The sequence below is a fragment of the Limulus polyphemus genome, unplaced genomic scaffold (assembly GCF_000517525.1).
Source record: "Limulus polyphemus unplaced genomic scaffold, Limulus_polyphemus-2.1.2 Scaffold40, whole genome shotgun sequence".
Classification (NCBI taxonomy): Eukaryota; Metazoa; Arthropoda; class Merostomata; order Xiphosura; family Limulidae; genus Limulus; species Limulus polyphemus.
In genome coordinates, this window is record NW_013665650.1 from 43,938 (window position 1) to 59,929 (window position 15,992).

The 15,992-nt window shown below is 31.2% G+C and overlaps 1 protein-coding gene across 1 annotated transcript in view; it reads left to right on the forward strand.

Annotated features, from left to right (window-relative positions):
- Positions 1-15,992, forward strand: part of LOC106461708 (TFIIH basal transcription factor complex helicase XPD subunit-like) — a 69,127-nt gene that overhangs the window by 38,332 nt on the left and 14,803 nt on the right. Inside the window, exons 16-21 of the mRNA XM_013921560.2 lie at positions 1,463-1,602; positions 3,571-3,672; positions 4,856-4,919; positions 5,864-5,985; positions 8,856-8,948; positions 13,958-14,030. Of these exons, the coding sequence (XP_013777014.1) occupies positions 1,463-1,602; positions 3,571-3,672; positions 4,856-4,919; positions 5,864-5,985; positions 8,856-8,948; positions 13,958-14,030 (594 nt within the window). The remainder of the gene's footprint in view (positions 1-1,462; positions 1,603-3,570; positions 3,673-4,855; positions 4,920-5,863; positions 5,986-8,855; positions 8,949-13,957; positions 14,031-15,992) is intronic.

Consider the following 15,992-nt stretch of genomic DNA (forward strand, 5'->3'; position numbering starts at 1 on the left):
AATTACCTTTTTAACTATTTAGTACGATTTTGCTTTCTTTTAATATATTATTTGCCATTACTTATCGTCATAAACATTACATTTGCTGCATTATCTGTATCGTCTTCGTACCTGAATCTGTAATTAAACAGTATATGTATCATAATAATTTATCCAATATGCTTAGCTACTCTATATTACTCCTTTGGAACCTTTTAATGGGTTTTTATTGGTTATTAGATGTTGTTAGGGTGGATTGTGTAAAATGTTGTATATCCTATCCCTCTTATGGTAACAAAATTGTTTAAGTCAGTTTTATAGAAATGTAATAAGTATCGCCAATTTAAGATTTCATAGTTGAATTAACATGTTTAATTCTTTGCTATTTTGAAACAAGTTCTTCAAGTTATTTTTCCTAAAACATAGAACATTACATAAAGAAGTAAAGCAAACAATTATCTCTTCCAGTTACGACCTTTGTATCCTACTTTAATGACACGTACTATTTTTTGGACATGTTTTGACAGAAAATTACTATTTTCAAAGCAATAAATAATGGTCAGTACTAGTCAAAAACTGAACACTTTTTACCTGGGACCATATATTATGTTTTGTTATGTTGACTTCTTAATAAATTGCAGTGTCATTATCTACGTTAAGCTGCCAAAGTCTGTATATTCTAGTAATATGAAGTTCTTAATCAATTTAAGGTGTCAAAGTCTACTTTATCCTACAATGTGAACTTGACAACTAAACTTGAAGTGTTTTTTTTAAATCTGGATCATGTAATTCATCATGTAAAGCCTGTTATGTTCGTGCTTCATCCTCATTACTTTTTTTTAGACCCTGCTGGTGACTTTTCAAAAATTTTAATTTGGGAATACCACTTTGTGGTCATGTGAATTATGTAACACTGGTCAACACATTGCAAATATCCACAAATTAATTTTAAGTTTTTACTTTTATGGATCATAATATATTGCTAAAATGTTATGACATTTATTGGTGTGTTAACTTGTAGTATTAGTTAAGATGGGTGTTACTTGATTATATATATAAAATCATAACCAAAAGTAAGATAATACAAATTACTAAGCTAGTCCTTCATTTCCAGTGTTTGGCTACCACAGATATAGACACAGTGAAGCAGTTCTGTGCCAGCTATTTCAAATTTGATAAAAAGCCAATCACTTTTTTTTCCATTTTGCACATTATTTACATAATAAGTAAAAATATTCTTATTTAACAAAGCTGCTCACAGCACAAGAGTTCAGCTTGTTTTGTACAACAGATTGTTTATTAACAGAAATCTCAGAGTTTTAACAATTGGAGAAAGTTTGTTTTATATAAGTGGTGGAATTGTATGTAGTGTTGAACAGAAACCTTTCACAGTTTTTACATCTGATCTCTTATAGAAGTTTTGGATTTTATTCAATGTTTAAGAAAAACATTTTTCAGTTCTTACAACTCAGTTTATTTATAGGTTTTATTGTTATCATTGAACCTTTTGATGACAAAATGCCAACAGTTCCAAATCCCATTTTACACTTCAGCTGTATGGATGCTTCCATTGCCATCAAACCTGTTTTTGAAAGATTTCAGTCAGTAATTATAACTTCTGGGGTAAGTTTCAGCTATATTTTTGAACACTTTGAGATGAAAAATATGAAGTCATTAAATTTTTTGGAAGTAAAGATTGCCAGCTCCTTGATAAATTAACCCTATCACAATGGGCTCATGTATTTTACACAACCTTGTAACCACCATGTAACCATGGTGGTATACATACTATGACTTTGAAAGTACCTAATTTATTTTTATGAAACTTGACAAGCTTTCGGTAAACATTAAAGATCTGTTGTTGATAAAAGAATGAGAATTTTTATTTAAGTATTTTTACTAAAACTTTGTCCGTAATTATATGGTGTCAGAGTGTTGACTGCTCAGAGTGCAAACTGATTTTCAAGTTAAGATTAAAAATGCTTTTCTTCATGTATTAAAATTTTCAACTTTAATTTGCATGATCCCTAAAACCTTATAAGTAAATATCAAATGTTTTTTCTTCAGAAAAACCTTATATTTTATCTGTTATTTTCCATATTATAGCTGTATACAGGGTTGGTTAATTTTTTTCTTTCTGGAATGACTGCAAATTGTAACAGGAGACCACTATTGTTTATTCTAAATAGCTTAAAGCATGTAACAGTATACATCTGTTTTTACTATGTTTTATTTTTTTATTGGCTTTTGAACCATGTCTAACTAATAACCCTGTCACACAAGTTGTAAATCACTTTGCAAATGTGTAACTCATGTTACCCTATCCATTTATGTAACTCATGAGCTACTTGTGAGCATACCTCATGAAGACTTTTTATTATTATTATTCGTTATATTACTTTATCTAACCTAACAAGTTTCTAATTTTTACCATTTAATTAATTTTATGATAATGAATAAAAAATACACATGAAAAACAAGAAATATAGTACTTACCTGGGTCTTCTTTTTCTTTGCTGGTGACTATTGATGAAACTTAAACTTACTTTTTTATACTAATGGTACTACTACACTAAATAATGCTTATTTAATTAAAAACTGCACCTAATAACACAGAATTATAACACATAAAAGTTAACAATATCCTATAACTACGTTAATTTTTCTGGCTTTCTAACTATGCGATAAGAGCTGTTAAAAATTTGGCTAAGGTCCTCGTGTTTTCCATGGGAATAAAGTTTAAGCTGGAAAAGAAATAGATAATTCTCTGAACAGAAAATAATGTAATGTAACACATCAACTGATAGAATAAAACTTGGCTTTCTATTGGTTAGAAATAATATACTGTTAAATGTAAGAAAGAACTATTGACAATTTGTGAAAGAGAGGATGTGACAGGTGGGCATGGCAAGAGGGATCTGATTTCCTAGTTTATGGATCTGTAACCAAATATGATTGAAAGATATAAAAATTATGCTTTGCCTGAGTAATAACTATATTATAATAAGTAATTTATATTAAATTCCATACTTTTCTGGAGGGGTGGTAAATAAATTACAAAAGAGAGAAGCCCTAGAGAGTAAATGTCATAATTTTCATATCAAGGGAGATTGAATATTTTATTATAAAACTAAGAACATAAAACTTATATAATAGTAAAATTTGGATTATTAGCTACATTTTGATACTAAGTACCTTTATATATATATCTTGATAATAAAGTAGTTTACTTAAATTTTGAATGTAGCTCTCTAAAAGGCTGTGACATGCACACTTTTACATACCTGATGCGAAAGAGGTTAAGCCAATAAAATTTAATATCAAATGATATAGCCATTTAACAATTTTATGACAGTAAAGTGCAAAACCTGATTTTAGGAAATTTTATTAGATTTACATTTTAAAAAATTGTTTGTTAGTAAATGATAAATAAGATTTTCTCAGTATGGTTGATGTAATTTCCCAATTTTAATATAGTAGGTGTTGTTTTATAAAAGTAAATTTAGAAATTATCATATGTTATACACCATTATATGATATTTTTGTGGGCTATCTGGTAAGTTCTTATAAATTATCTTCTTTTCTCTTCAGACTTTGTCACCATTAGACATGTACCCCAAGATCCTTGACTTTCGACCTGTCATATTAGCATCTTTTACTATGACCCTAGCAAGGCCTTGCATCTGTTCAATGGTCAGTTTTTTATCATGTTAATGAGCAATATTTGTAGGTTTTAAAAGTAGATAATTTTCAATGCTGCACTAAGTCTGTATTCTTGTCGATACAAAGACCTTTATATGTGTTTTTTTTTAAGTAAAATGATGAGAAATACTGTTTTTCTTCTTGCAATTATGAAGAAACTTCTTTGTTATTAAACATAGCATCTCTACTGAAAATTATCTCTAATTTGACTTGAAAAAGGCTATAGCATTATTATTTGTATTATGTTTCTTATAAAAAATATAGAACAAAGTCAATGTAGTATGACATCTGTTTAAGGCTAAAATGTGTTCTTTATTACTTTTAAAATGTCAGACTGTTATATGTGCTTACGAAACAGTTTTTTAAAACTAATCTAGGGAGTTTGTCAAGACTTAATGTAATATAACTTATTAAGAAATCTAGTAATTTTGTAGCATTGCCACATAAAATTTTATATTATAAATAAAAAGAAAATGCATTTATAGCAAGTCTAGTAATGCATGAATTAAGTATGTATGAAAAGCTTGAGAAAACAAATATGTGGGAACTTATTTCTCTTGATATAATACTTGAGTTAAAATCTTTCATTGTACTAAAAAAATGCTGCATGATAAATAAATTTTATCGATTAAAAAATGTAGCTTGCAGAACGAACTATAATTGTTTTTAGAAAGATAACACTGTGGGTCAATAAACAGAAAACAACTCAAAAGGTTCAATACTTTTAAAAATATGTTGTTTCTTAATTAGGAGCCAAAGTATATGTAATGTAAAAAAAATGAAATTCTCTTTATACAAAAGCTAGGTATGTTTTAGTGTATAATTTCATTTTTGAAATTGATCTGTATCCTTAATGGTCATCTACAGTGTGTTTGGGTCTGCTTATATCTTTCATTATAAATATTTATATGATATGATAAAAGTATATTCAGTGAAAAACTAAAAGTAAGCTTAAAACTTGTATCAATGTGTAGCCAGAATGAATTAATCATTATATTTGAAGTCCTACATTTACATTATGAAGTTTGCTGTCATAATTACTTTGATACATTTCTTTAGTATTTTTTTTACTGAATATATTCATTTATAGTCTGTGGTTTAGTTGATTAGTAGTTTTATAATGTAGTAAAGGAGTATCTACATTTTTGCTACATCTGCTGCTTGTGTTTTACAGATTGTAAGTAAAGGAAATGACCAAGTGGCTATGACTTCCAAATTTGAAACTAGAGATGATATTGGTGAGAATTTAGTGAAAGTAAAGAATAATGTATGACAATATGTCAACCACACTATATCTGCTATATCTAATGCCGATGAGGCCTTCTGTTAAATAGCAGGGATCATTAGGGTGGCTGAGGCAATACAGATACAGTAAGGGATGAGACTGTTTTTATGATGAAATTGCATGAAACAACCATTATGATGTGAACTCAAGTGTAATTTTTATATTTTTTTATATTTTCTCATTGAAATTATGGAGACATTAATGACACAATATCAAATACCTGATGATGACAAAACCTTGTCGAAACGTTGTACATTTACTGTTTTGTTAAACTTCATTACCCATTCAAGCCATCTCCAAGCATTATTAGTCTCTAAGTGGGATCTTGTCATCGAATTCGAAATTAAAATATCATTTATTTATTCTGATAACAATTATTTATCATTATTATTTGTTTTTACTTGAAATACCTTTTGTCATCATTCAGAAGAACTAGTCTATGTTTTGAGAACTGGGTGCTGAAACTAATTTGCATGCAGCTTCAAACATGCTCTCTTAATGATGTAGGTTAAATACAGGTTGTAAATAATCATTGTAAATAATGATGTTGTGATCTGCCTTTTAGCTGTGTGTAAAACGTTGTGATTTTCTCGTATAAATGTTTCTGCTTTAATTGTTATGTAGCTGTAATCTACCATTTATCTCCATGTAATGTAGTTTTAATTTGCGTGCTGCAGTCTGTTTTAGTTGTGTTTAATGTAGTTTTAATTTGCATGCTGCAGTCTGTTTTAGTTGAGTTTAATGTAGTTTTACTGTGTATTTCATTTGTGTGTGATAGAATTTATCCACATTTATACCTATTAGTATTGTGCAATTATAATTTGTATCTTTTTTATTGTATAATGCATTTTTAATTAGTGTGAACTGTCAGTAATGTAGTTGTGAACTGTTTTCCAGCCGTAATACGCAACTATGGTAATCTTCTGGTTGAAATGGCTACGATTGTACCTGATGGCATTGTTTGTTTTTTCACCAGTTACTTCTACATGGAAGCTGTTGTTGCTTCTTGGTATGAACAAGTAAGTAATATACTGATGAATTTGGTGTCCTTTTCAAAAACTAGAAAAGGTATTGTGGTTAAGAAGAAAAAAAAATAGTGCATAATGTTTCAAAAAATGATATTCCAAAGTATTTCTAATGAAACTGTTCAATATATGTTTAATTATACTTCCCCAGTTTTCTCCAGTAAACTCATCCTGAGTTGTTACTACCTGACAAGTCTACATAACCTTAACATTAAACAACATAACTCTGACTTTCAACAATGTTTTACTAAATAATGTTCCAACTTTAGTTTCTTTATGGCTCTGAAGAGTCTTACCTATAAATAATATATTTACCAAATTGTTTTAGAATTTTGCTCTTCATCCTACAGTATACAATTATAGGGTAAGACATTACCAGCCCTTAAAAATATAGTGATTCCTGTCTTGTTTTTCATCTGATTTTCCTTCTCTTTCAATGTCTTAATTACTATAGTTCTTCATTGCCAACCTTTTATGATATCAGGTCTTGTAGTAGAACAATTACTAATGAAGCTCTACATAGGAAATAGCTTGAATCAATGGCTTAAAATGATTGGAAAGAAGAGGTTCTGTTAAATCTATGTCAACATAGTATAAATAATATAATTGTAATATACATTTGTGGTTTGTTAAAGTATTGGCTACCTGATTTTCTGAATTAGGTGAACAATGGATTGTAGCAGAGCTTACAACACTTAGAATCAGATCTGGGAATTTTTTCGAAATTTTTTTGTTTTGACCTGTTTTCATCTCTGAAAATTTTTCTATTTCAGATTGTGTCTGTATGAAAAATACAGTAATTTTCTTCCATAACAAGACATTAGATAAATTTAATTAGGGTTATAACACATTAAATGATAGCAAACTCTTCATATGACTCACCTCATATGAATTGAATATTGTAAAGTTTATCATAATCAAACAACACACACAAATAAAAAAAGACATTATCTATTGAAAACATACTATATTTTTAAGACAAATTAATCTCAATCAAGAATATCATTACAAAAATATAGATAACTAGCCTGAAATTTCAAGTCCTTGATTACTAAAACAATCTATCAGTGTTTGCACATTTTTTAATGATTTATAACTAGAAATGGAGACTACATTAGTTGGCAAAATAAAGTATCAAAATAAATATGTTAACGAATATCTGACTAATTGAAACTGACCAGATATATAAACTGGAGTTTTTTAGTCAGTAATAAAAAACATTAAAATTCTTTAAAATTAAGTTTTTTAATGTTTTTTCAAAACAACGTGTAGCAACAAATTTTTGGAACTTTCACCACCTAAAAAACATACAACTCATAAATCAAATCATATGGATTTTTTTTAAAGCAGAAACTAGATGCTATTTAGTAGGCTTGCAATTTGATTAAATATTTCCATTGTGAAAAGAAAAGACGAATCAGAATGTCAGTGGTACTCCTCCAGTTTGTAAAGGGTTAAATATGGTTAAATACAGATTTCTTTTTCAAACGAACTTAACATTCTCAATTTGTATAGAAGCAAGAGAAATTAGAAGCATAATCTACCTATATTTATGGTTAAGTTGAAAATATGCTGGGTTCCTGTAATGACACAAACATTTTATTTAGTGTATTTTCTGATTTTTTTCTTATAATGTGAAAAAAAGTAGAGCCACATTGGTGGCTCTCTATTGCATAAGATATGTTAAATGTAACTTGTAACTATTTCATGGTAAATACCATATAGATAATGAATTTGTCAAGAGCATTTTAATTTGTAGTGAATAATATCTTGTTGTGTAGTTCTTTGGCTTCCTTAAAGTTTTTTTACTAGTATGTCCTTACGAAGAATCATTACACATCTGTTGGTAACTTTTCTTTATATCCAGTTAAAAAAAAATATAACAAGCCAGAAGTAATTTGCAATTATGTCTTGTCAGTTTGGCATTGCCTTTCTGTAAAGCAATGAGTCTAATGACTTGAACATTACATTATAGTATAGTAATGTAAAATACTTTTGAATAACAAGAGAGACATGGAAAACATATGTGACAGTGTTTAAATATTTCTCTGTTTCTTACTGGTTATGATTTTAAAACCCTTAAAATTGAGATACTTGGCTCCATATTCCTGTGTCTAAATTTACTCATTTAGTACACTCGTTGTGAAAAGAAATACCTGAACAATAATAAAAAGAGAGAAATTTTGCTTGACATTGGCTTATTATTTTTGTTCACTTGGAAAGAGACTTAAACTTAAATCATAAAAAAAAGTTCCATTTGAAGATCAAGGATGTATTTTACTTTAATTCAAGTTATTTGTGAACTATAGAGTTTAAAACCTGCAGTACATCTATTAGACAAAATTATATAATTTCCTTAACCATTTTAATGAAATCACATTATTTCATTGTTATTTTATAATGTACAACTGTTAATTAGTGTCATACACCAGAGTATGTATAAAACCATGTCCTCAGTAGTGGGTTTAAGAAAAGTATTTTATATGTATGTAAATAGGTACATATTGTAGCTTTAAAATGTTGATTTATAGTAACCATTGTAAGTTAATTTGATGGGTGAGAGTATATGCTTATCAATAGTTGAAATTATGAATACATTAAAAGTTGTAGTTGGAGTTTAGAACATTTAATGACACAATAATAATAAAAACTCAATCACTTTGTTTCACAAATTGAAAAATATCATTGAAAGGATTGTTTCTTTTTTCTTGTATTTCTTTATGCTGTTTTTTTGTAACTTTACAAGAGTGATTCTTGAAGTATTTATTTTTTTTACTTCTGATTAGTAACAAAAGCATGACTAATTAATTGTTTCTCCAAAATGTAAATTTTGTTATCAAACTGTTGTTACAATTATTAAACAGGGAGTGATAGACAATATTCAGAAACATAAACTTCTGTTTGTGGAAACTCAGGATGCTGCAGAAACCAGTCTAGCTTTATTAAACTACATCAAGGTTTGTAATCTCCTAGAAATAAAGTAATTATTCATAATAATTTAAAAATTTGTTCTTTTATCATACATGAAGTTAAACAAAATGTACCAGATGTTTCCTCTTATGAAAAATCTCATATTTTAAACATTTTTATTTATATTACAACATAAATCTTTTTAAGTAAATGATTTTGTGCCATAATTGTTTTACTGTCATCTCCTACCAACATACTTTTTGTTAGCTGAGCAAGTAATTAATTGTTAATAAAGAATAGAAACTGAAATATGTGCCTTTAAAAGAAGGATATTTAAAAAAATAGTCATAATCAGTGTGATTTTTTAACCTTTTAATAGTGTTACATATTCACACACACAAACACATAGAAAAACTATAGATTTTACATCATAAAATTTCAAATCATTTTTGATATGTATGTATGTATGTATATATATATATATATATATATATGTGTGTGTGTGTGTTAGTTTAATTATAGAAGATTTACACTTATTGTATCTGGAATTGTTTTAAAATTGACTTAAATGTACTTGTTTTTAAGTTGCATAGTGGGACAGCAGTAAGTTCATGGAATTACAACAAACTTGTTTCTAAAATATTATTGCCTAACATTTTTTTTACTGTTCCAAACTTTCATGAATATACACTTTTTTTTTTCAGTTAGTCTTAAATACATGGCTCCCATTGGTCTGGGAAAACATAATTCCAATATGATATCTTACCTCTGCTTACAGAATAACTTTTTTATTCAGTGCTGCCCTCTATATGGGCCAATTTTTTAGCTTGCCACTAGCTTTAAAACCAACCTATGTGGTTCAATTGCATTGTAGGATGGAAATAAGCATGTGGCAACCCTTCACCAATAGGACCATGACCCATTCTCTTGTTGCTGCTAGCTCCCTATATAATGTAGAACCCAATCTTCACTTCTCGATTTGGCATGGTAGTGTTAAGATGTGTTACTTTTTGCTTGTGCTTTTATTTCAATTTACGATTATCATTTTTTTGTGCTGTTTATTAAACAACTTAGTTGTTTTTTGCTTCATTTTATGCAGTGATAATCTCACAGTAGTTTATAAATTTCCAATTGAACATGAATTCTGAATTTTTTTCACTAACATTACTACAGTAGTGATGAATGTTACATTTTAACCTGCTGTGTCCCAGGCTACAGGCCTTATACTTTCGACTGTGGAGGTCACGGTTTTTCGTGGGAGTTGGGGTCCATATTGCAGCCAGCTGTTTCTTCCAAGTCAAGACCTGACATTTCTTTGTCTGGTGAGTCTGGGCTAGATTAAGACAATTTGGGTAATTTTTTTCACATCCTTCCTTGTCGATACCCTAAGGCTGTCATTAGCCTTCTTGGATATGGGGACACAGGTGTGTTACCTTTTTTTCATATCTTTATGACACGTTTCTCCATTTTTAGACTCCAAAATTAGAGTCATGTATACTGGAATAGAGTATACTCTGATGCATCCTTCTTTTCTTAAGATATTTCAGAGAAAATGGTGTATTTTTGGCTTTGTTCTCTATGCCTTGATTACTCTCCTTCCTGTCCAATGATCCCTCATGTCTCCAATTTTTTTACTAGGCTGTTCTACTTTGGTTCTTTCATATCTACCATTGCTGAGTATTGATCAGTCTTCTCCACTACCTTCTGTTTTTCTAGTTATCGCAGGGTGTTTTCCTCTTCTACCATTTTCCTTATTTTGTTGGAATTCTTAAGGATCCTTCACCCTCCTCGTCATCTACTCCTTGAAGTGTCTCCGGTTCTGTGTTTCTCTGGACTCACCAATGTGCTGTTCTCCCCCTTCTTCTTATGGAATATGGGAGACCTTGCCACCTATCAGTTCCTAGCCACTGGGGTGGTGGACCATTAAGGCTTCTTCCAGAGTGGGCTCAATTCCACTCGATTGAGAGCAGAGCAGTGGTGTTCTGCCAGTGTAGATAATGTGTAGATATGCCTCATACTGCAGACCTGATGTACTATTCCATATGCCACCTATTTATGGACTGGATGATTTGAACCAAAATGCAGTTAACCTCTCTGGCTTGGCACCCTTTTTCCATTCTGGTTCCTGAGTCTGAGGTGAAGATGGTTGAGGACCCTCCTCCTACTGTGGTCTGGATGGTCCATTCCCAGTACCTCTGGTTTTGGACTCGAGTTGACCTTCTGATTACAGTCCAAACACCCTAGCCATGGGCATGTCCAGCTACAGTTTGTCGAGGACCCTCCTACTGTGGATAGGGTGACCTATTCTTGGATACATTGGCTTTGGAGTGGAGTTAACCTTCTGTTCACAGTATGGATAAAGATGGTTGGGGACTTTCCTACTGTGGATGGAATGATCCATTCCCAGTTCCACTGGTTTTGGACTGGATTTGACCTCCTGACTACTGTCTGTCATGCCCTGTCCACTCTATACCTGGGGCATGTACAGTTAATTTTCGTATATGCCTCTTTACTGCCCATTTAGCAACATATTCATTTATTGAGGGCGAGAATATACCTAGTTCAAGTGTGGTACCATCTCCTACAAGTTTATTTCTCTACCCAAAGTATTCACACTCAATGGGCATTCTTTAGATGATTTTTGAAGGGTGCTCTTCTAGGTAAAATTTTACACTAGATCCTCCACCATGTCAGTGTGGAATTCTAGCTATTATGTGAGAAGAGGTAAGATATTGTATCAAAAGTTAATATTTGCCTACACTGGAAATATATTTCTGATAGATACTTACCTCCTCTCATACTTTCCACCCTTCTTCCTCACTTCTGGTGCTTCTTTTCTGCCTAATCTCAAATTGAAGATTGGGTTCTACAGTGTAGAGAGAGCCAGCTCTGACAGGAGAGTGTGTCATGCTCCTATTAGTGGAGGGTGTTGTCACATGTTTATTTGCATGCTACAATACAGCTGAACCACATAAAAATGTGGGCTAGGTGGAAGTTTCAAGGCTAGTGGTGAGCAAAATCTTTGCACATACAGAGGGCAGTACTGAACAAAAAAAGCTATTCTGTGAGAGGAGGAAAGTATCAATTGGAAATGTATTTTCAGTGTAGGAAAATATTAACTTTTGCTCTTCTGAGCCTGCAAAGGCCCTTAAATTTTATTTTTGGTGCTGTAGAACTAGAAGAAATAAAAATCATAGTGGCTGTGAAGGAATAATGGATGAATAAGAATTGGAGTTTCAAATATTTATTGGCATTTCACCTGCTCTGATTGAATCTTTATTAGCTGAAGTTGAATTGATGAGTACACATATAGAAAATTGAATCATTTTTGGAAAAGTAAACTTAATTTTGATATTTAACTTGAAACAAAAAATACAGTTAATTTGGCATCAATTTTCAAATTGTAGTCAGATTCAACATTTTCATGAACTGTCTAATTCAAGTAGAGTAGTCAGTGTTTGTTAGGGTGACCAGATTTCCCAACCAAAAACTGGGACAGCCTAGCCCTTGCCCATAGTTTTAAAATGGTTCTTGTGCTTTTTCTTGGCAGTGTGATGCATAATGTCCAACTTGCCATCATGTGTTGTTGAAAACAGTGTTGCAAATAGTGAACCCAACTTTGTTATCCAACTCATTTACCTTTAAAAAAAGAGGGGAGAATCTGCATTGAAAGTATTTGAAAAAACACACTTTCTTTTTAGCATTTTGACACTATGATAAGTTAAACATTTTCAATAATAAAAATATCTTAGAGAACAGTTTTTGATGTTTCACCACACATTCACCATTTAAAGAAACTACTAACCAAGAAATCTGTGTAGATTTGGGTTTCTCATCATGCACAGGTAGAACTTTGGGGAGAGTTTAGCAGCAGAAGGAGAGTACATGTTACAAGAATGAGCAAGTCAAGTAGGCCTGTTATATTTGTGATTTGATGTGACTGACAGTTTGATGAATTTATCATAAAACTGGGACTTTTTGTGCATCCCAAGATCTTTTCTCAGGACAATGGGACAAACTACCAAAAAAACAGGACTGTCCTGGGAAAACCAGGACATCTGGTCACCCTAGTGTTTGTACTTATTTATGTAATATGATATTTTTTCTCGTGGTAGTCAAAACTTGTTTGAGTTGAATATATGTTCCTTTTTTGACTATTTTATTAAGAGGAATATAAAAGGATTTTGTAGATTTTATTCTCTTGTTTTTTGCAAGAGCATATAAAAATCAGAAAAAGGAAATGTATCGAACACTAGTGAATCAATTGTAGAATCTGCTGGATAGAGCCCTGGCAAAAGTTTTGAAGCTGCAAAATTAACAGATTTTTTTTCAACTCATAACTACTAAGGATATCATCAACTGCCAAGCTAGGTTTTGCAAGCTTTTAGCTCATTAGAATCAAGTTCCTATTAGCAATGTTGGACAGTAATCGGTCAATGTCGGTAGTTCAAACCTTTGCCCTGAAGCTAATCTTCTTTACTGGTCATTCTAACCATTGCTTGATTGTTTTTAGTTATAACAAGAACTGCTATTGTTTATTTGTTTTTCTTTAAAAATAAATTCTAAAATATACATTATTTATTCTAATTTATTAAGGCACTATGAATTGTTAATCTAATGTCACCTGCTGATATTTTAAATATTGTAGAATGAGAATGAACTCATTTTTTGTTTGTTATTAACAATTGTATGGGTTAATGTGCATATTTTATAGTACCTTTAATACACACAAGTCATGATGGTTTCACAAAAGGGTCTTTGTAAGATATGCTGCATTGGCAAAAAACAATTATTATTAACAGTTCAAATAAAGTGTGGAACTTCATGCTGTGGTATATTTCTGTTTATTACCTTAACAATGGAGTGACAAGACAGAACTAAGAGTTATGTATGAAGTGTTTAATTTAATTACTGATAAGTTAAAAAGTTGTTGTAAAACTGCTTAATAATGGTCTTGGAAAAGTCCTGATCTATCATATTTACTACACATGTTTATCTTCCTCTACTGTTTTAATGGTTGTGATGATAACTCATAGTATGAACACTTTTTTTTCAGGCATGTAATAATGGTAGGGGAGCTGTAATGCTCTCTGTGGCTCGAGGAAAAGTTTCTGAAGGTGTAGATTTTGGTAAGTTTTATTCAAATTTGGTAGACTTAGCTCTGAAGTACTAAAAGCCTTCCTTTGTTGAGTCTGTTTACATGCTGTCACCATTCATGTGACTTTGGGTTCTGATTGTAACCCAGAGTATTTCACTCTCCCACTTTTCATGTACATAAAGAGAACATATATAAGCTCTGTTTTCCTGCCATAATTCAGATTTTCTTGTGTACAACTGTGCCATTAACTTCACTCACTATAAATTCATTTTATAACTTTGTGGATGCTTCCAGCATGTAAGGAGATGCCATGGCTTTATTGTTGATCCTCATTGGTCAACATATTCTGGTGTTAATTTTGTATTGTCTGGTTGTGTCCTTCAAATGTAGATGCTCAGTTGTAGAACACTCTCCATTTTATCATATTGATAAAAAAAATAATGATAATAGAAGAACAAGGGAAGCTGATAACTATTAATTTCACTCAAGAAGAAAATCCTGAAATGAGACAAGTCAAAGCATGCATGAAAAAAAGCTGTCAATGAGTCAAAGTAGAAGACCACATAAAAAGTCCTCCCAATAACCTACCTGAGATTAAGAGCTTAATACATAAAAACAGTATAGGTATACTACACACTAAAATGCTATTAAGAATTTGCTGATTTATAAAGTATCAAGAATTGTTCAATGTGAAACTAGCATTTTCAGGCATAACAGAAATTAGTTCAAGAATATACAGAATATACCCAAGTAAAAAAAAAAACAGAGTAGCAGAAACTTGTTTGGAATTAGGACTAGTTGACAAATTCTACTCTACAGACAATAAAGACAAGTAAGCCTGAGCAAATTAACTTTTTATTTTGATTCCTTTAGCCAGTGTCAAATTTTTACATTGGAGTCTTCCCGGTATAGTTGTTATTCCCATGTGGCTCTTATGTTTCTTTGACACCTTAGTCTGTTGTGCGGTGTCACAGGGATCTATTTCCCACCATTTTTAATTCAGCTTTACTGGTTTCTATTCACAAAAGGCACACCAGTAGGAGCTTATTAAGGTTTTAGTGTGTCATCTTATTTTTGGTAGTTGTTCCTCTTCGAAACAGCTAGAAAGTAATGTCTATTTTCCTCTGTTTACTTCTTAGTTGGCATCAGCTACTTCATTTTTTTTCTTTTTTTAATCTACCGAGTGGCCAAAAGTAGAAGTAATTGAATTGGATCTTCTTGATCCAGTCAGTGATTCCCTTCTGTTTTGAAAGGATCTTCATCTGGATTATTGGAAGGTTTTCTCAAAGCTTTGGTTCAATTGGATTTGAGGTCACTGGGTTGAACATATACTTCAGTCTGGCCTTAATGTATTTTCTTCTTCATTCCAATCCAGTTGCTAACTAACTTCATTGGGAAGTTTCATAATTTATTCAGAAAGGTGCAGTTGAAATCGTTTATCAAACATCTCCATGTTTTTACTTCCATCTTTGTGTGGTTTGGAAGAAATCAGAGATTGAAGACTTGTCACAGATCTTTATCAACTCAATATTTCCTGTGAATACCTCATTACGCTGTTATATAAGTTTCTTTGTCACAGCCATTGAATGAAGAAGATGGATATACAAGATGCTTATATTAGGTTGTCAAGAAATTAATGTTGCATTTTGGAACACTTTTCATTACCCCCCCAAAAAAATGTACATCACGTATAATAGTTAAACGAACCGCCTAAACGTCACGTTAGTGTAGCCTATATAATGTGTAAAGTTTAGTATACTCTACCCATGTGCTATCACTATAAGGGACCCTTCTTGTATTCAAACAGCATTACATGCCGAATGTGTGTCTCGAAACAACGCCTCTGTAGCCACAAAGAATATCAAAGAATTTTATGGAAATATTCTGAACGTTCGTAAGTGTCAACGATGGTTCAGCAAGTTTCGTTCAAGTGACCTTAGCCTTAAAAACTGTGATGGCAGGAGCGACATGTTGGAATTGATATTGATGCTCT